This window comes from Tursiops truncatus, chromosome 15, assembly GCF_011762595.2.
Source record: "Tursiops truncatus isolate mTurTru1 chromosome 15, mTurTru1.mat.Y, whole genome shotgun sequence".
NCBI lineage: Eukaryota > Metazoa > Chordata > Mammalia > Artiodactyla > Delphinidae > Tursiops > Tursiops truncatus.
The window spans coordinates 37,606,624-37,624,172 of NC_047048.1; the positions used below are offsets into that span (position 1 = coordinate 37,606,624).

The following is a 17,549-nucleotide window of genomic DNA, read 5'->3' on the forward strand; positions in this document are numbered from 1 at the left end:
CGTCAGGCTGAGCGCTGCAGGGATCTGTCCAGTTTGTTTGCCTGCCCGTCCAGTGCTCAGCGTAGGGGCCTAATGAGTGTGCGAACCCACATGGTAGAGCAAAGCGCGCTGTGTGAGGACAACAGTAACAGCAGCGGCACCTCCATACCATGCGCGCTGTCCCACACCTCCCCAGGCTGGGCCCTTCTATGCACTCGTGGTTCCATCCGCGTCCCTGATAAATGCTGGGGTGCCGATCTGCGTTTCCCAGATGAGGAAAAGGAAACCGGAAAGAATGGATCGCCAAATACGGAAGCAGTTGAGAGTTTGCACCCACCTCCCCAACCACTTAACTGTCCTGCCTGCCCTCGTGGGCGGGGCCCCGGGAGTCTCCTGGGGACAACAGAGGCCTTGGCAACACAAACCACCGTGTTGCAGCAACAGGCCAGTAGTCGAGGTGGCACCAGGCTTGGGGCAGCCCAGAGTCCCTTTTGCCTATGGAGTATGTGGCAGCCCCAGGCTCCAGGCCAGGGGCCCCACCTCGGGCCACCAAGAATGTGAGTCCTCCCAGGACGCTGCGTTTCTGGGCTCGGGGGTTCTCCCTGTTCCCTCAGAGACCAGGAGGGGTGTAGATCCTCCCAGGACCTGGGCCTGATCCTGGCTGTGGGAGGGCCTGCCCCAGCTCTGCCAGGCTGAGGGTGTGGGGGTGGATGGCTGGTGGCTTCATGAGAGTGGAGGCCACAGCCCAGGTCTGAGACACACCTGGGGTATGAGTGGTGGTGCCTCCCTAGGTTCTGCCGCGGGCCGAGACCTGGCTGCCAGGAGTCCCTGGGGGTACCCCAACCTGGGCCACCAACCTTGAGACAGAGGTTCCCTCAGATCTAGAGCTGAGTGAGGAGCAGCGGCTGCAGGTGGGTGTGGTGGCCCTCAGGCACTGGCAGGAGGGAGAGCATCCCCAGGGCCCCACAGGCCCCACCTCTCATCCTGGCCATTCACAGGTCTGCAAGGAGCTGGTGGACCTGCAGATCAAAACCCATCGCCTGAAGGAGCAACACGAAGCTGAAATCTTCGAGCTGAAGAGTGAGGTGGGCACTGATGTGTGCCTACGTGTGCCAGCCTGAGAGCATGGGGGGAGGGTGCACACTTAGTGCCAGAACTGTGAGGGGTGCAGGTGTGCCCCATGTGACTGTGCACACGCAGTGTCTGCGAGTCCCCACCTGTCCTGTGTGTGCTGTGTTCCTGTGGATGCCCAGATGGATGATGACCTGGTCACCCCGCAGGTCCTGTGGCTGGAGAGCCGGGTGCTGGAGCTAGAACTGCACGGAGAGCAGGCAGCCCTAGCAGAAGCTAATCCGGGGCACCGCCAGGCACTGGCACAGGAGCTTGGGCACAAGGCCTGGGGGCAGGGACACTCCGACCACCACAGACTCCAGGTCACCATGAGCGCATGGGTGGAAGCTAAACAGGGGTCCAGCAGGGGAACAGTGAGGCTGAGACCGGCTTTTCTGTGCAGGCACAGCCCAAGGACTTCCTGACAGCTGAGAACGAGCAGCAGAAGCTGGGGCATGGTGTGAGTGTGCAGCCACCTAGCCCGGGAATCTGTTGAAGTTTCTCCCAGCCCAGGGTGGAGGTGGGGCAGTGCAGGGGACCCAGAGCTTGGGCTCTCACCCAGCCAGCCCTTGTGTACCCCGCAGCCGCAGGGAGAAGTAAGTCGGGCGCCAGAGCAGCACAGGGCTCGGCAGCAGGCACTGGAGACGCGTGTGTGAGTGACTGCCTCACCTGGGACAGGAGGGCCCAGCAGGGCACAGTGAGCAAAGGAGCTGTTCTTAAGGGGCAGAAGGAGTCACCTGCCCTAGGCCTGGCTAAGCCTCATACCCATGTCTGCAGGGCAGCCCTGGGCTGGCAGCTGCAAGGAGCTCAGGAGGAGGCCAGGACAGCTGGGCAGCAACTGGCTGCACAAACCTTGGTGAGGCCCACCCCTACCTGCTTTGAGGTCTGGCTCAGCAAAGGTCCACCTTGCAGGACATAAATTCAGGGCCATCTCCAACCCCAGGTATTGTCTGCCTGCCGGGGCCAGCTCCACCAGGCTGAAGCAGAGAACGCCCGGCTGCAGCTGCAACTCAAGAAGCTGAACGAGGAGTACGCCATCCGACTGCAGCACTGCGCCCGAGCCGTGGCTGTGAGCACTGGGCCGGCTGGCCCTGTGTTGAGTGGGAGGCCTCTGGATCCTGGGGAGCCCGAGTCTGGCCTGGGTGTGCTAGACCACTTCAGAGAGACTCTGACCTTGTGGGAGACTTCAGGCCCACCCAGCACACTGTCGTCAGACCAGCTCCATGGAGGGAATTGGGGGGGCAAGGTGTGGACCCGCCCCAGCCCAGCCCTATCTCCTCCAGGAGTATGCAGATGGTGCAGGCCCAAAGCCTGCATCCACAGCCCTTCGGACATTCCTGGAAACCACTCTGGAGGACATTCGGGGGGCACATCACAGCCGTGAGCAACAGCTGGCCCGGGCTGCTCGCACCTACCGCAAGCGCCTGGCAGATCTGAGTCAGAGGCACGAGGAGCTGCTGGCTGCCCACAGGTGGGCCCCTCCCTGAGCTGGGCACCTGGGGTGGGATAGCCCTAGGTGACCTGGTGCGGGGTTTAGTGTGCAACAGGTGCTGGTGGAGCCCAACGGGGCACCCAGGATCCCCAAGGCTACCTCTGGTGCAGCCACCTCAGACATGGAGCCGCCGCCCCTGCACATGGTCACCAAATTCGGCCACCTGAGGGAGGACCAGGCTAGGCTGGAGAAGCAGCTCCAGAAGCTCCAGGCCCAGGTGACCCCTCCCTGCTGCCCCACAACTCGCCCCAGGACCCATCCCAGGCTCAGCAAAGCCCCAAGCCCAGGGCCTCTGAGCAGCCTGCCTCATTCAGCAATCGCTGTTCTTGTTCCTACAGAAAGAACCCAATGAAGCCTCTCAGGGGGGCCCATTAGAGCCACAGTGAGTACCTGGTGTAGGTGCTGGGGAGACCTATTCATTCATTCTGTGAACTAACTGCTTAGAGGGGTTCTGGTTGCTGCAGTGGACAAGGTGGCCCATCTGTATTCTCCAGTCTCGGTCTGCTTATGAGACACTAATAATCGCACAAAAACCAACTGCCTGGAGAGAGGAGGGACTACCCTCCTGGATGGGAGGGGGCTACCCTTGAATGGGAGGGTCAGGGAGAGACCCCGAAGAAAGGACACTTCAGCTGAGACTCGGAGGACCCATAGCTGAAGACCTGTAGTGGCATGGACGATAGAAGTCTTGACCCCAGGACAAGGCAGGAGCAGGCTACCTGGTGACCTTCACAGCCTTTGCCTCTGCACCTTCATGTTCTCAGCTGTGCAGTGGGCAGAAGCTAGGACAAGTCACCTGCCTGGGGTTTTGGGAAACCCCCCAGCATGGGGGGAGGCCCCCCATAAGCATCTTACAGACACTGGGGTCACTGTCCCAGCTGGCCTTGTGGCTTAGCTTTCCCTGAGTGGCCAGTGGCTGCCCCCATGCACAGATGGCTCCAAGCCTCACAGAGCCCACAGTGGAAAGGCAGCCCTATACTGTCCCAAACTCGCTCCCAGCAGGCACCTCAAGGACCTAGGGGCCCTGACTTGAGCAGGGTCATTGGTCAAAACCTGGGTCCATGCCAGCTTTCACGCCCACCCCTCCTCCTCCCCTCACAGGGGCCTGGAAGCTGCATCCTGGGCCCAGATCCGCCAGAAGCTACAGGACTTCTCCCGTGGCACCCAGGTAGTGGGCAAAACCTGGCCAGAGGCCCTTCCTCACACTGTGCCCAGGCTCATGGCTTATGTTCCCTCATTCCAGGCAGAGCTGGAAAGGGAGAGAGCACAGCTGCTAGTCCGAGCCACGATGGCTGAGGAGCAACTTTCTGAGCTACAAGAGTATGTGGACCAGCACCTGGGCAGGTGGGCTCTAGAGGTGGGCTGGGTAAGACCCAAGGACCTCAGTCCCAGGCACTAGCAGCAGGGCTTGTCCACAGCCAGGTGGTGACTATGCCTAGTTTCTCTGAGCAGGTACAAGCAGGAGATCCTGAGGCTGAGAAAACTGGTGGGTACAGGGAACCCCTGGAAAGCGGGGGCCACACCTCCAGCCAAGCCGCAGCACCCAAGGACTCGCAGTCGTTAGCTGGTCAACAGATAAACTTGGAGCAGAACTCTTCACAGCCAGCATGGAGCCCTCCCCACAGCACCCCCTTGGGAGATCATTCCACCCAGCTCAACACCCAACAAAAATCAGGCTGGGGGCTTCCCTGGTGGCGCAGTGGTTGAGAGTCTGCCTGCCAATGCGGGGGACACAGGTTCGTGCCCTGGTCCAGGAAGATCCCACATGCCACAGAGCGGCTGGGCCCGTGAGCCATGGCCGCTGAGCCTGCGTGTCTGGAGCCTGTGCTCCACAACGGAAGAGACCACAACAGTGAGAGGCCCACATACCGCAAAAAAAAAAAAAAAATCAGGCTGGAACCCACTGAGTCTTTATTGTGTCCACTCAGCCAACCTGAGAATTGGGGGCTCCAGGTACGGAGGCAGAACTAGGCCCTGGGACAGCCTGCCCAGCTGGCCTACCACTGTGGACATCATAGGCCCAGACACGGTCCAGGCCCTCACCCAGTACAGCCACAGGTTGCCAGGTGGGGAGGGGGAAGCGCCCAGACACCACTCGGGCTCCTGCAGGCAACTCTGCCTGTAGCTTGTCCTCCAGCAGTGGGAGCTATGGGGGAGAGGGGAGGTTGGGGTGGGCAGGGTGGAACACAGCTCCCCCTACCCAGCTCCTCCAGGCCCAGCACCTACACTGGGGATGGCTTGGGCCTCCCATGGGGTCAGCAAACCCCAGACCTACCACGCTAGGAGCCAGGAACACAGACACATTGTGGCAGTCCCTCAGGCTCACCTGCAGGAAAAGGAAATTACCCCAGCAGGGATTGGGGCCCCAGCAGGGAGGGAGGTTTGGTGGGCATTGGGTAACTGCAGCTTCCAAGTCCCAGCTCCAGCCTGCCCAGGTGGCAGAGGTACCTGGCACTGTCAGCAGGGTGGCCAAGCTACCAAGCTAGAACCGGAAGCATGAAGATCAAGGGTGGGGTCTGAGAGGGTCCAGGACTCCCTGGATTACCTTCCAGAGGTTCTCACGGCGGTAGCTGACATTGCCCGCACATCCTGCTCTCCAGGCATGCAGCCACGCCAGCCCCACCAGCCACGGGTTTAGCTCATAGCCCACAGCTGGACGGAGACCGCACTTGTGGGCAGCCAGCACCTGTGGGCACAACGAGCGTCAGGACCAACAGATGGGGCGGTGCGCTCAGGGGAGGGGTCAACAAAGACGCTCCCCAACACACACGAACACGGTCCTTACAATCCTGCCGTCGCCAGAGCCCAGATCCACCATCTTTCCTGGACGGCCTCGCAGCAACGACAACACGTGCTCCACCTGCCTGGCACTCGCGCCAACATAAGGCACCTGTACAAGGAAGCAGGCGGGAGTGTGAGGGTGGGGGGCCTGCCTCCTGGGCTTCCATTCTTAGAGTGGCCTGTCCGGTCCTACCTGAAGGAGGTCCCAACCCACAGCCGAATCGGCCCTGGAGTAGCTGCACCGTCCGCCTTAGCGCCACACTCCAGGCCCCGCCCCCAGCCCGGACCCGCCCGGCCGGCAGCTGGTCCCCACAAGCCTTGGCCCAGCACCTGCAGCCGCAGCGGCACGCGGCGGAAGCCCGGCTGCAGCAGCAGCGCCCACACGGCGTAGGTGACCAGGCCCGAGCCCGCCGCCACCTGCAGCAGCTCCAACGCGCCTAGCCGCCGCTCGCGCAGCTCCGTCAACGCCTCGGCCGGGTCGTCCTGCTCCATGGCTGCGGGAGAGCGGCTCAGGGTTTCCCCACCTCAAGGCCCCTCCCTGGCTCAGGTCCGAGACCCTCATGCCCCGGCCCGGGCCTGGAGAGGGCCGTCCTCCCCACCGTCCGCGGCCTCCGCGGCTCCCCTACTCCCTGCTCCGCGCCTACCAGATCCGCGGCGCCGCGCCGGAAGAGGCGGACGCGGCGAGACACCGGAAGCGGCCGGGAGAGCCTGAGCAGCCGGTCCGCTCGCGTTCCGCTCCGTCCGGGTCCAGGGACCCTCCCGCGGGTTCCGGACCGCGGAGCCCTGGGGTCCGGGGCTACCCTCGCGGGTTCTGGCCGCACAACATCCTGCCTGTAGCCCGCGTCGCTCAGCCTCGTTGGCCCATGCCGCAGATGGTTGCTGCGGGCCTGTCTTGGGCGCTGCGGACCCCTGGGGCTGCACATCCCAGCGCGGGGAGACGCCCGAGGGAAGCGGTGCCGTGGATCCAGTTGACTGGCAGCGGAGGTCCGTGCGGTGTGGCTGGAGGCCAGGGGCGGCGGTCAGCCCGGGGGGAAGGGCTTACCGGGGAGACGCCGCCCCGCACACCCCGATAGCCAACCAAGCCCAGGAGCAGTCGCGGGGAGGCCACCCGGGCCCCTCCCACGGCTGAAGGCAGCCCGAGTGCGCAGGAAACGCAGGATGCGCAGGCTTCGGCGGGGGCGGTGGGAGTTTGAGCGTGGCTGAGGGGCAGGGCGGAGGGGGTTGATAAGGAGAAATTTAGCAGAACCGAGAAAACAGATGTTGGCTCTCTCTGAGCGTCATGGGAGGGGAGCCGGATGTGAGGTGCTGGGCGCTCTGGCAGCTGGCCCAGTCAGGTGGATGGGAGGAAGAGCCCCAGGAACTGGGGAGACCACCTTCCTTCTCCAGAAAATGTAACACACACGAAGAAAGATTGAGTTCCCGGAAGTGACCTGATGAAGCCTGGGAATGAGAGAGGCAAGTGCGGGGACAGAGGCAGGACCCCCTCCTTACCCCACCCTGAGGCCAAACGTCCTTGAGTGGCAGCGACTTGTCTGCACACAGGCCCTGGCCTGGCTTCTCATCCATCCACGGCATCGGTCAGGAGGGACGGAGGCTGCTTCAGACAATGCAGGCATGCTGGAGACCACTGCCCCCATCCCCAAGTGCAGACTGCCGCACACTTGGCCCCAGCTGCCTCCACTTGGAAAAGACAGGTGTTCCTGTGGCAGGAAACCCCGGTGCCATGCTCCCAAGACCTGAGCACTGGAGCGGAGGAGGGCTGCTCCCCACCCCCATCTCAGAACCTTCTGTCTCCTTCCTGGCTGTCACCTGGCCCTCCCCATAAAAGGAGGATGTGCACTGGGCTTACACAGCATCCCATTCTTGTCTCTTTTGTTCCTTGTATTATTCCTGGTGCTACAGCAGCACCTGGTACCTAGAAAAAACTCAATAGAAGCGGGTCGACTGAATGAAGGCACCTACCCCGACTCCCCAGTGTGCACACCCAAAAGTCCCTCACCTTCACACCTGCACCCTGCTCCTCACCTTTGGGTACTGGGCACTCGAGTGCATACCTGTGTGAATGCACATGCCCAGAGGTGCCCCAGAGGCACCTGCTCCCATAGCCCCAGCCCTCATGCTCACCCACACCGTTTCCCCTTGGCCACTCCCCTGTGAGCAGGCATGAAGCCCCTGGCCCAAGCCTTCCAGGCTCCTCCCAGAGCACCCTGGGGCTCCTCTGACCCTGTCAGCCACACCCACTTCTGCCCTTTCTGCTCCTTTTGCTGGTTGCAAAGCCAACACTTTCTCTGGAGGAGGGTGTGTGCATAGGAGGCGCTTCCTGGGGCAGGTGGGCAGAGGCCAGTGTCCAGCCTAGGGCCCAGCCCAGAGAAGATGCCCTACATTTTTCTGGACAGATGGTCCCAAAGGTAGTCCACAGTGACCACACTGCGTGTGGCCATGGGCCTCTGTCCAAACAAGGCTGTGGGGAGCTGGCCAGAGAATTAGGGCAAGAGCCAAGGGTGAGGTGCTTCTCAGCGCTGGAGGCGAAACACTCCTCAGGTCGGGGTCTGCATGGGCAGTGCAAAAGCCTCCCAAGATGAAGAGGAGGATGACAGGAGAGCACACTCACCTCCTCCTCCTCTGGTCTTTACTGAGATACTCCCTGGTGGGGGGAGGGGGAAACAGGAATACAAGGGTCTGCAGTCCAGGAGAGAGGTCCACGCTGGAGATCCAAATGTGGGGTCATCAGCACGTTGATCGTATTTAAAGCCAGAAGACTGGCCCAGTTCTCCAATGAGGGAATGTCGGAATGTGCGTGGAGAGGAGAGGTCTGGTGCCTGAGCTCTGAACAATCCATGGGTGCCGGTTTGAGTTTGGGGACGCGAAAGGGCACAGCAAGGAGCCTCAGGAACAGCAGAAGGTGGAAGGAGCCCAGGGGAGCCTACCATCCAGGATGACTGTGCTCCCACCCACAATTCTCACCAGTCCCCACAGCAAATGGCCCGTCCAAGTGAAAGGAGTGCGTACCCGACACGAGTGTAGCCTTAGACAGCCTGCCCCACGGAAACTCCAGGGCAGCCACTGGAGTGATGCAGTGTTCACACAGGGCGTGGCAACATGAGGTACCTATATCAGCCGAATCTGGCAGAAGTGGCCCTGTGTATCCTTGTTCCTCTCCCAGCCTCAGTTCCTGCCTGCAGGATGGCAGGGCCCCTTCTCCAGTGAGGGCTGCCAGGCAGAGATGGGAAGTTGTTTCTGGGGCTCAGCCCAGGCACCCCACCAGATCTGAGCTGTGGCCCTCTTTCCCAGGAGCTATGGGTCTGGGTCAGCAGAATCAGCTCCCTCTGGGCTCAGTAGTCCCACGTGCACCCCCATCCTGGGGCCTTTCAGCCTCAGGGCCGTCAGCTTTGTCCAGACCGCGCTGGCCCTTTATGTGGCTGAGGCTGGAGAGGAAGGCGGGGGCAGCGACAATGAGGCCAGCGGCGGGAAACGGTCCTTAGAGACCCCATTGTGTGCCCCCGCCCACTAGAAATGGGCAACAAGCAGGACCCTGCAGAAGAGACCCCACAGCTGTCAGGATGCTGGGCACGTTGCAGGGGCCTGTGGACAGAGGGGCCCATTCTGCCCCAGGGGCAGAGTGGGGCCAGGATGACTCTGCTGGGCTTGCAGCGAACCACGCGGGGAAGTCGGTGGCCCGCCAGATTGCAGCCCCTTCCCTCAGGTTGGGAGTGGTGTCGCCTGCCTCCCCCTACAAAGGCCTCCAACCACCTCAGACCTTGGGTGTTATGGCCCCTTTTCCACTCCCACTCTGAGAAGTGGAATCACCTGGCATTGGGGGCAGCAGAGCTGAGGGTGACGTGAGTGGGGGTCCCTGCATGCCCCCACCCAGCAGCAGCCCCTCTCCAGGGCGTGGGCTGGGTGGCCTTAGACATGGCACCACTGCCCCAGAGCCTCAGTCTCTGGCTCTGTGAAGCGGTAACTGGGCAGTGCCCGGGGCTGTGGGAGAATAAAATGAAGTGAGGCAGGCCCAGGGCTGGGCTCAGGCACGAGCACCCGATGCAAATTGGCTAATGCAAGCTGCGTTCTTATTGGTTATTGCTGTTACCTCGGAAGCAGTTGGTACTGTGATGCCATCTGGAGGTCACCCCCCCACCCTCCTACCCGCCCCTCCCCAGCACCCTGCTCCCAGGCCCCTCAGTCCAGCACCACCTCACAGGGGTGGAGGTGGTCAGCATGGGCAGCCGTGTAGGCACGGCTGAATTCCTGGAAGCGGGGTGCACAGCCCAGCCAGGCCTCACCGAAGCGGCTCCAGCCCATGAAGAGGAAGGTGCCAGGGCCAGGGTGGACGCCGCAGTGCAGTGGGGTGCGAATGGAGGCCTGCGCCTGGCCCCCAGGGCCCCCCACCCGGAACAGCGGCAATGTCTGGCGGAGGACACGGGCGGCGGCCACGGTGATGACAGACTCCTGCAGCTCTGTGTCATGGGCAACCCCGTGGATGGTTCCATGGACCACTGTGGGGACACATGTTGGACAGTGGCATTCAGGGGAGGGCAGGCCCCTGGCTCGCCCCACAGCAGGGACACTCACCAAAGTCACTGGTGCACACGGCCAAGAGGAGCTCGGCATCACTGCAGGGTCTGCAGGCACCTGGCATGCAGGGGAGGTCATGAGTGGCAGCCCTGACCTCTCCAGGACTACCCGAGCCCTTCCCCAGCTGGACACAGGATAGAGAGGGCAAGCTACCAGACCCCCCTAAGGGCCTGATGGCAACTGGGGGTCTCAGGGACCATGTGTACACACCCTGAAGACACCCTGTACTTGGGGTGACACTGCAGGCTCGTGCATGCATCACACACGTGCACAGACATGGGCCTGGGGGCTGTGCCCAACATGCAGGCACAAAGACCCACCGAGCTGGAGCTCAAGGGTCTGGGTGCACGAGGCACATGCTCTTGAACACCCATCTCACAGGCAGCACCAGCACCCTTGGTCTCCCAGAGCTGCTTCCTGGGGCCCAAAGTCACCGGCCCAGCCCACGTGGCAGGAGGTTATGGTGGATTCGAGGGTCAGGAGACAGAGCAGAGACCCCCCATCCCCTGTGAGGTTAGGCTCCAAGCTCCAGGAGAGCAAAAAGCTGGGCCTGGTGCCCTGCCGGGAGGCGGGGCTGCATCTCCATGGTGACCGGGCTCACAGTGGACTTCTGTTGTATTGGGCTGGGGGAGGGGAGGGAGGTCACCGCTGGGCCAGGGAGCCCTGGACAGCTTTGGCCGTCATCCCCTCCCCCAACCCTTCAGGGACCAGGGGCCCGGGTTGCCCTGCCCGGCCTCCCCTTCCGGGATTCTGCCCTCTGTCAGCAATTTCCCTAACCCGCAAGGTGAGGGATTGCCCCTCCCCCCCACCTGTCCTGGCGCTGCTACTCACTAGCTGTGTGCCTTTGACAGGCTGCCTCGGTTTCTCCCTCTATGCAGTGGGGAGGACAGGCAGGTTCCCACCCAGCGAGGCCAGGAAGCGACTTCCCGACTCCCACCTGTCCCCACCCAGGCCTGCACTCACCATCCGCACTGAGGCCGTGGGCCTGCGGAGGCAGCTCTGGACGCCCGTCCTCCCGCAGTTCGAAACGGAAGGAGGCCACGCGACGGCTGATGTCGGGATGCGGGGTGGCCTGCAGGAAGAGGGCCCGGCGCTCGCGGGGACCCCAGCGCACGCATCGGCCCCCGGCCGGGCCTGGGCCCTCGGCCAGCAGCAGCTCCAGCACGCCGCCCGCCCGCTCCGCGAAGACTTGGGCGCCTGCGAAGGGCCGCGCCGGCCGCAGGCAGGCGATGCCGGGCCGCACGCCGGGGTCGGAGCCGCCCAGGGTGAGGCGCAGCGCCCCGGCCGGGTACAGCCACTCGATCCCGCCCTCCGCACAGGCCAGGGCGAGCTGTCCCACGCTGCCGGGCTCCTGGGTCAGGCCGCTGCGGACCGGAGGGTCGGTGCTGAGGCGGGCGGCCGGCGTCCACACCCGGCCAGCCCGCTTCCGCTGCACCCTCTCCCCGCAGCCATCAACAGCTGCGTCCACTTTGTGGAGAGGAAACTGAGGCCCAGCGTTCTGGGACTCGGCGGGGGGCGGGGAGGGCAAGGATTCGGTGCCGGGACGGAGCGCCCCCATCCCAAAGGGCTGGCGACACATCTTCCAGCCCCCTCCTAAGGGGTGCGCAGAGTCCCAGGGGGTTGACCCGCGCGGGGGTCCAGTGGGGCTCGTACCTGCCCCTCCAGCTGCAGCGGTCCTCCGAGTAGCCGGCGCGGGCGGCCGTGGCCAAGAGGCCGAAGCAAAGGGCGCAGAGCAGCGCCGGGGGCGGCATGGCGCGCGGGGACGCGCGGGGGCGCGGCGGGAGCAGCCGGGGGGCGTTGGCCCCGGCCCCGCGCAGCCCCCACCGCCCGCGCCTGCCGGCCGCCCACCCGGCCGGGAGCCTGGAAGCTGCCGGGAGGCAGTGGGCGGGCCGAGCAGCCAATCGCGCCGCGGTGCCCGAACTTTCCACCAATTGCAGCGGCGCTCTCGGGGGTGGGCGGACCAGCCCGTGGCCCAGGAGGCGCTGGGGAGGGGGCTCCACGGCCGGACGTGTTCAGTGTCACCTCCTCGAGGTACCCCCCTACTTCCCCCGCCAACCCCCGCCTCCAGCCTCGCCTTGCTTGCAGTCCTGGTCGGGCCACTGTCCTCCAAGCCCTTGGCCAGGGTGGGGGTGGTGCCCACTGGAACCTCTGGGGGAGGGGAGTTCATCTGGGTGGCTCTCTCCAAGACTGGTACCTAGGCTTCCATCCCCCATCTCTCCCTAACCTGGCCCTGGTGACTTCCCACAGGCCACGCGGTAACCCAGCGATGAGAGTCCAGGCACTGGGGCTGCAGGCACCGTGGAAAAGCAGGAGCAAGGACAGCCCTGAGCCCCAGAATCAAGCCCCTAGTAGGTCGGGACAAGCTGAAACGGGGCCCACTCTCATAGAGGAAACCCCGCCCCCAATGCCAATGTGTAGGCTAGGGAGGAGGTGGGCAGTAGGTTGTCAGATGGCGACTGGAGAGAATGCCAGACAATGGGGAGGAGCAGACAGCCTTGGCCAAGGCCCTGAGGTGTGGACCTGGTGGATGGGACCCAAGAGCCTGGTGAAACCGTGGGGTCAGATTACAGAGGCCTTAGGCACAAACCCAGGACTCCAACCTCACACTGGAACCCTTGAGATCACTGAAAGCTTTAGCTGACATAGACTCTCTGCCGCCTGTGGGTGTGAAGGGTTTTTTTTGTGTTTTTTTTTTTTGGCTGTATTTGGGTCTTTGTTGCTGTGCGCGGGTTTTCTCTAGTTGCAGCGAGCGGGAGCTACTTTTCATTGTGGTGGCGGGCTTCTCTTGTTGCAGAACACAGGCTCTAGGCACGTGGGTTTCAGTTGTGGCACACGAGCCCAGTAGTTGTGGCTCGCGGGCTCTAGAGTGCAGGCTCAGTAGTTGTGGCGCACAGGCTTAGTTGCTCCGTGGCACGTGGGATCTTCCCTAACCAGGGCTTAAACCCGTGTCCCCTGCATTGGCAGGCGGATTCTTAACCACTGCGCCACCAGGGAAGCCCGGATGTGAAGTCTTTACCCCACTGTCCCCCCACCCCAGCCCTCCTGCTGCCCTGGGCCAGAAGTGCAGGCTGACAGATGAAGGCAGATGGCGCCAAGGTGAAGGGAGGCATTGGAGCCGCTGCCAGACTGAGCGTACCACTGCCCCCTCCCCTGGCTCCAGGGCCCTTCAGGGCCAAAGAGGGGCAAGGCATCCTCAGGGCTCAGCTGGCCCCTTGCCCTGGGCAAGGTGCGGTGGGAACCAGCCATCAATCACGATAGCCCAAAGGTGGACACAAGCCAAGTATCCATTGACAGATGATGGGTAGACAAAATGGGGTCTATCCATACCGTGGAATATTATTCTGGTTAAAAAGGAAGGAAATTCTGCCACATGCTACAACATGGATGAACCTAGAAGACATTATGTTCAGTGAAATAAGCCAATCACAAAAGGACAAATATAAGTCTATTCATTTGAAGTACCTAAAATAGCCAAATTCATAGAGAAAAATTAGAATGAAGGTTGCCAGGGGCAGGGGGATGGGGAGTTGGTGTTTAATGGGGACAGAGTCTTCAGTCTGGGAGACTGAAAACGTCCTGGGGATGGTGGTGACGGCTGCACAACAGTGTGACTGTACTTGACACTCCTGCACACTTAGACATGGTTAAGATGGTAAGTTTTATGTGTATTTTACCCAATTACAAATTTAAAAAGGGGTACACAGGGCCTGGCGCTGGGCACATAGAAGGCAAAAGAGGCCCCACTAGAAGGAAGGGAGCGGGCACCCCCATCAGCTGCCCTTGCTGAGACAGTGGGTCCACTTCTGGCGGGTCACTGGGGCCCTGACTGCTCTTGCACAGGCCTGGGAGGCGGACAGTGGGCTCCAGGCGCCCTCTGGTGGCAGTGTGAGGAGTCAGCCTCAGCCCCACCTCCCACCAGTCTGGGGCCCCTGGCTCCCCACCCTCCTCCTCCCCCGGAAAATGGGCTAGTGTCCGTGGGTGCCTGGAAGGGGTTCCTAAAGGGTGACCTAGTCTGGAAAGGACTGAGCTGTGGCCCCCTCAACACCAGGCTTCCCCTGCCTTCTGCCGCAGCTGATTCTTCAAGGGGCCCAATGGTGATGCTGTCACCCACAGAAGACCACAGAAGGCTGCCTCTCCTCACAGCTCCTGGCCCCACGCCCTGTGGGTGCTTCCCTGAAGCACCCAGTGGCATAAGCCATTGGAGGTCTGCCACCCACAAGACAGGGCGCCCAGAAGGCCACGCCTGGCCTTGCTTGCTGCTGGTGCCGGAGCAGACATGCTCAGTAAATAACCTGGAGAGTGAGTGCATGGATCGATGAATGATACCCCAAATCTCAGGTAACTCCCTCAACATCTGTGCTCAGTTTGGAGGCTCCTTCAGCCTTTGGAGTGCCCCCAGCTCCAGACCCTTCAGTGCCCTGACCCTCCAAAATGGGCCTCTCTGCATTTCCACTCAAAACCCAAGTCCTGGCAGAGGACTGGAGCAGATGCTGGGACAAGGAGCAGTCCAAGTGAGCCCTGCCCTCCAGCAGGGGAGGCAACCCCACAGGGTAAGGGGCACAGATGAGGAGCACATGTGACCGAGGGGGGCGCTGGGCTGGTCCCGGGCCGGTGGGAGCAACACAAAGGCCAGACAGAGGCAATGGGGGTGGAGGGATGGGAAGAGTGCCCCAGGTCTGGATGGAGCTTAGGGCCAACCAGGGACAGGAAGCTGGCCAGTGGGAGGTGGAACTTGGCTTCGAGGGGACAGTGAGCCTAGCTCTTGAGGAAATGGTGAGAAAGCCCAAAAGGGTCAAGTTCTCCCAATTGTCCAAGACTTCCCACTTGGGCTCCCATTTCAGCAGAAGTGGGGGAGAGGGAGAAATGGGGGCTAAGCAGAGGCCAGCTCAGCCTTGCCCCGAGCTGAGTCTGTGGCCGCCCAGGCCCCTGCAGCCAGGACCTCTTGAATGTGTGCTCTAGTTGGCCCAGGGCAGGGCGCTGCACCCCTTGCGGGGGCTGGGAGCATGGGAGCAAAGGACAACGGGGACAGTTCCCACAACTGAGAGCCAAGGGTGCCAGGAAGCTGCCACCAAGTGACACGCTCCAGTGGTGCCCACCATGAACACTGGCCTGGAATGCTCCTGACCAGCCTGACCTAGGGAGCCCTAGGGTGCTGGAGTGACCAGCCCTCCCAGAGACCCCATCAGGGAGACAGTCATATCTGCCAACTCTTCCCGGCAGCCTGAGCTGGTTCCGCTTCACCTGCACACACCCCCACCTCCACTCCCAGGTGGAATCTGGCCTTGCCCACCTATGAGCCTGTACCTTGGGACACATGACAAGTTTCCTCCCTTGATGAGAAATCCACCCCCCTCCCCGCCCCACATACACCTTGCATCTTCTCTAGGAGCCAAAAACGCAGCTGCAGACTGATTTGCAGCTGAGCTAAAAATAACTGCCAGGCTCCAGCCAGGGCCCGGGAAAATATCCCATTGCTAGGAGACGTTACTGGGAGACCGCCATTGCTAGGCAACAGGGTTGCCATGGTGACAGCTGGGCCCTGAGTCATCCTCAGCCCCGGCTGCTCCACCCCCCTGCCCCTGGTGAGTCGGGCCTGCGTCCCAGGAGGAGGGAAGGCAGGAAGCAGAAGCTAGAAGCAGCAGAGAGGCCTGCTGCCCACCGCCCGCCACCCACAGCTGCCAGGGCCACCCCACGCTGCGAGGTTCTCACTTCTGTGGGCGCCCATCTGGCTTCGGTGGTGAGGACTGGCAAACACACTTGTGGCCTTCCCACCCCACATGGTTCCCTCCCCAGGCACTCTCGGGGCTCCTGCCTCTGGGTGGGGAGCAGAGGCAGTGAGGGGCCCAGTGTCCATGTGGCCCCGCAGCTTCAGAGCAGGAAGCTTCAGAGCCGGCCTAATCACTAGGGAGCACGAGGCTCTCACCACCTGTGCTGCACTAGGATCTTCAGGGCAACCCCTTGGACCCCAGACTCATTTTCCAGGCAGGGAACTACTTGTCTGAGGCCCCATCCACAGAGAGGAGATTTGGGCCCAGGCATGTGGTTCCAGGGCACACGTATCACCCCAGAACTCCCAAGGAAAGGCCTGAGGACCTCCTGTGAGGAGCTTCAGGGAGTTTTAGAGCCACTGCCCCAGGCCTCCAGAGCCATGAGGGTGACCTCCATGGTGAGAAGCCCCACTCCCTGATGTGACAGTGGCTCCCTCTCTCATAGCCTTCCAAGGTCTCAGATCCTCACCCCCTCATGCTCCAGAGCTGGAAAGCCCTTGCTGCCTGGACTGGGGAGACTCCTCCATGCCTAGGCATCAAGACAAGGGGTGCTCCAGTTGAGGGGTGAAGGTACTCCAAGTGAGGGGATGCTCCAGGTGAGGGGATGCTCCAGATGAGGGGTGCTCCAGGTGAGGGGATGATCTAGGTGAGGGACATGGTGCCCTCCTGGCCCTAGAGGGAGGCCAGTGTAGCTGAGACTCCAAGAGCAAGAGGCCAGGTACAGGGCAAGGCTGTGGGCTGGCAGTGCCAGAGACTCAGGGCTTTGCAGGCTTCAGCAAAGAGCAGAGGGAGCCCTGGGAGCATGGGGACCGCATCTGCACTGTAAAGTGACCCCCCTGCACCTGGGAGAACAGGTGGGGGCAGAGGTGAGCAGGGCACAGGTGTTCAGGAGGCCCCCACAGAGTACGCATGTCCCTCTGAGCAAGAGCTCTTCGCTCAGATTCTCCCAAGGCAGGTGGCCTCTCAGGCCCCTTTGAGGGCATAACTTGCTCTCTGCCTGGGGCCCTGGCACTGCTGGGGGGCAAGAGCCCCTCAAAGTGCAAAGTGAAGTCCTGCCTACCAGTCAGGGCGCTGTCCACATCGGGGTCCATGCCGACCCACGCATGCTCTCACGGGGTGGAGGCTGAGCACACACTGGACGTTACCCGATGGGTCAGACAACACTCTCCCGGTCACCCCGAAGTCTTCACGCACTCCCTGCCTGTCCCACCAAGCCTCCCCCTTTGATCAGTGTCAGCAGGATGGTGACTCTTAAGTCCCTGCCACACAGAAGAGCTGCCTTCACCCCCACCGGTGTCCCACACACAGCCAGAGTGGCACCCCCCAAACCAGCCAGGGACAGGCCAGGCTGCTCCCCCTCCACTGCCCTCACCTCACACCAGCCCCACTGGGTCCAGCTTCCTGTCAAAATGTTGCAAACAACAGCTGGTTTCATTTTCTGTTAAGGCTCTGGGGGGCGGGGGTGCTGCCTCTCTGCCCTGAGGCTCTTTCCCTGGTGTGAAAACCCAGCTTTGCTCTCCCTGCACCTGGTCCTTCTGCCTTCTCCACTCCCAGGAGGTCCCAGGATGGGCGATATTAGCCGCTGTCCTCTGCCCTGAGCCTGCTGGGAGGCCTGGCATCCCCAGTGGCCCAGACAGAGCCCTCCACACCCTCCCGCCAGACCCCACTGCCCCCCACCCAGCCTGCCCTATAGAGCTGCCACCACCGAGGCCTGCAACCCATTCCAGAGGGAACTTGCCTGGCTCCTTAGGCCTCAGGACCTTTGCACATCCCTTCCTGAACAACTTCGTCTGCCCTCTCACCCTTGGGGCACTCAGTTTAAGCGTCTTGTTTTCAGGAGCCCCACT

At 62.4% G+C, this 17,549-nt stretch overlaps 3 protein-coding genes across 23 annotated transcripts; 1 reads left to right on the forward strand and 2 right to left on the reverse strand.

Annotated features, from left to right (window-relative positions):
• Positions 1-72: 72 nt before the first annotated feature.
• CCDC78 (coiled-coil domain containing 78) lies at positions 73-7,215 on the forward strand. Of its 18 annotated transcripts, none has more exons than XM_019925671.3 (13): positions 73-297; positions 771-1,064; positions 1,260-1,412; positions 1,493-1,549; positions 1,674-1,741; positions 1,867-1,945; positions 2,033-2,158; positions 2,373-2,560; positions 2,627-2,798; positions 2,920-2,963; positions 3,683-3,749; positions 3,825-3,925; positions 4,034-7,215. In XM_019925671.3, exons 1-13 carry the CDS (start codon positions 73-75, stop codon positions 4,143-4,145), a joined length of 1,686 nt encoding a protein of 561 aa, XP_019781230.1. In that variant the 3' UTR covers positions 4,146-7,215. The 18 variants fall into 18 exon arrangements, 15 of the variants coding, with proteins under 15 accessions (XP_019781230.1, XP_019781232.1, XP_019781231.1 ...); XM_019925673.3 differs by having other exon boundaries at positions 3,825-3,901; XM_019925672.3 differs by having other exon boundaries at positions 771-890; positions 978-1,064; positions 3,683-3,925.
• Positions 4,476-6,969, reverse strand: ANTKMT (adenine nucleotide translocase lysine methyltransferase). Of its 2 annotated transcripts, XM_073792538.1 has the most exons (7): positions 6,854-6,969; positions 6,007-6,361; positions 5,693-5,856; positions 5,367-5,471; positions 5,127-5,267; positions 4,857-4,907; positions 4,476-4,727 (listed from the first exon to the last, which is right to left on the reverse strand). In XM_073792538.1, the coding sequence occupies exons 1-7, from the start codon at positions 6,935-6,937 to the stop codon at positions 4,506-4,508; spliced, it is 1,122 nt and encodes a 373-aa protein (XP_073648639.1). In that variant the 5' UTR covers positions 6,938-6,969; the 3' UTR covers positions 4,476-4,505. The 2 variants fall into 2 exon arrangements, with proteins under 2 accessions (XP_073648639.1, XP_033695777.2); XM_033839886.2 differs by lacking the exon at positions 4,857-4,907.
• A 2,233-nt stretch (positions 7,216-9,448) lies between the features above and the next one.
• METRN (meteorin, glial cell differentiation regulator) lies at positions 9,449-12,869 on the reverse strand. Of its 3 annotated transcripts, XM_019925695.3 has the most exons (4): positions 11,588-12,869; positions 10,898-11,298; positions 9,932-9,991; positions 9,488-9,855 (listed from the first exon to the last, which is right to left on the reverse strand). In XM_019925695.3, exons 1-4 carry the CDS (start codon positions 11,683-11,685, stop codon positions 9,539-9,541), a joined length of 876 nt encoding a protein of 291 aa, XP_019781254.2. In that variant the 5' UTR covers positions 11,686-12,869; the 3' UTR covers positions 9,488-9,538. The 3 variants fall into 3 exon arrangements, with proteins under 3 accessions (XP_033695773.1, XP_033695774.1, XP_019781254.2); XM_033839882.2 differs by lacking the exon at positions 11,588-12,869 and having other exon boundaries at positions 9,449-9,855; positions 10,898-11,581; XM_033839883.2 differs by lacking the exons at positions 9,932-9,991; positions 11,588-12,869 and having other exon boundaries at positions 9,449-9,855; positions 10,898-11,581.
• Positions 12,870-17,549: the final 4,680 nt, after the last annotated feature.

What these genes read in the sequence shown, in the direction of transcription:
- ANTKMT (XM_073792538.1), bottom strand. Translation starts at nt 6,937, where the DNA reads ATGCCGTGGATGGATGAGAAGCCAGGCCAGGGCCTGTGTGCAGACAAG. An exon ending in ACGTTTGGCCTCAGGGTGGG is followed by an intron (nt 6,362 to 6,853) that starts GTAAGGAGGGGG and finishes CCTGGCCTCCAG; the next exon opens with CCACACCGCACGGACCTCCG. An exon ending in TGTTCCTGGCTCCTAGCGTG is followed by an intron (nt 4,728 to 4,856) that starts GTAGGTCTGGGG and finishes TCTCCCCCATAG; the next exon opens with CTCCCACTGCTGGAGGACAA.
- METRN (XM_033839882.2), bottom strand. Translation starts at nt 11,513, where the DNA reads ATGTGTCGCCAGCCCTTTGGGATGGGGGCGCTCCGTCCCGGCACCGAA. An exon ending in CCACGGCCTCAGTGCGGATG is followed by an intron (nt 9,992 to 10,897) that starts GTGAGTGCAGGC and finishes CCTGCATGCCAG; the next exon opens with GTGCCTGCAGACCCTGCAGT. An exon ending in CGTGTGCACCAGTGACTTTG is followed by an intron (nt 9,856 to 9,931) that starts GTGAGTGTCCCT and finishes GTGTCCCCACAG; the next exon opens with TGGTCCATGGAACCATCCAC.
- CCDC78 (XM_019925669.3), top strand. Translation starts at nt 73, where the DNA reads ATGAGTGTGCGAACCCACATGGTAGAGCAAAGCGCGCTGTGTGAGGAC. An exon ending in TCCAGAAGCTCCAGGCCCAG is followed by an intron (nt 2,799 to 2,919) that starts GTGACCCCTCCC and finishes TTGTTCCTACAG; the next exon opens with AAAGAACCCAATGAAGCCTC. An exon ending in GTGGACCAGCACCTGGGCAG is followed by an intron (nt 3,926 to 4,033) that starts GTGGGCTCTAGA and finishes TTCTCTGAGCAG; the next exon opens with GTACAAGCAGGAGATCCTGA.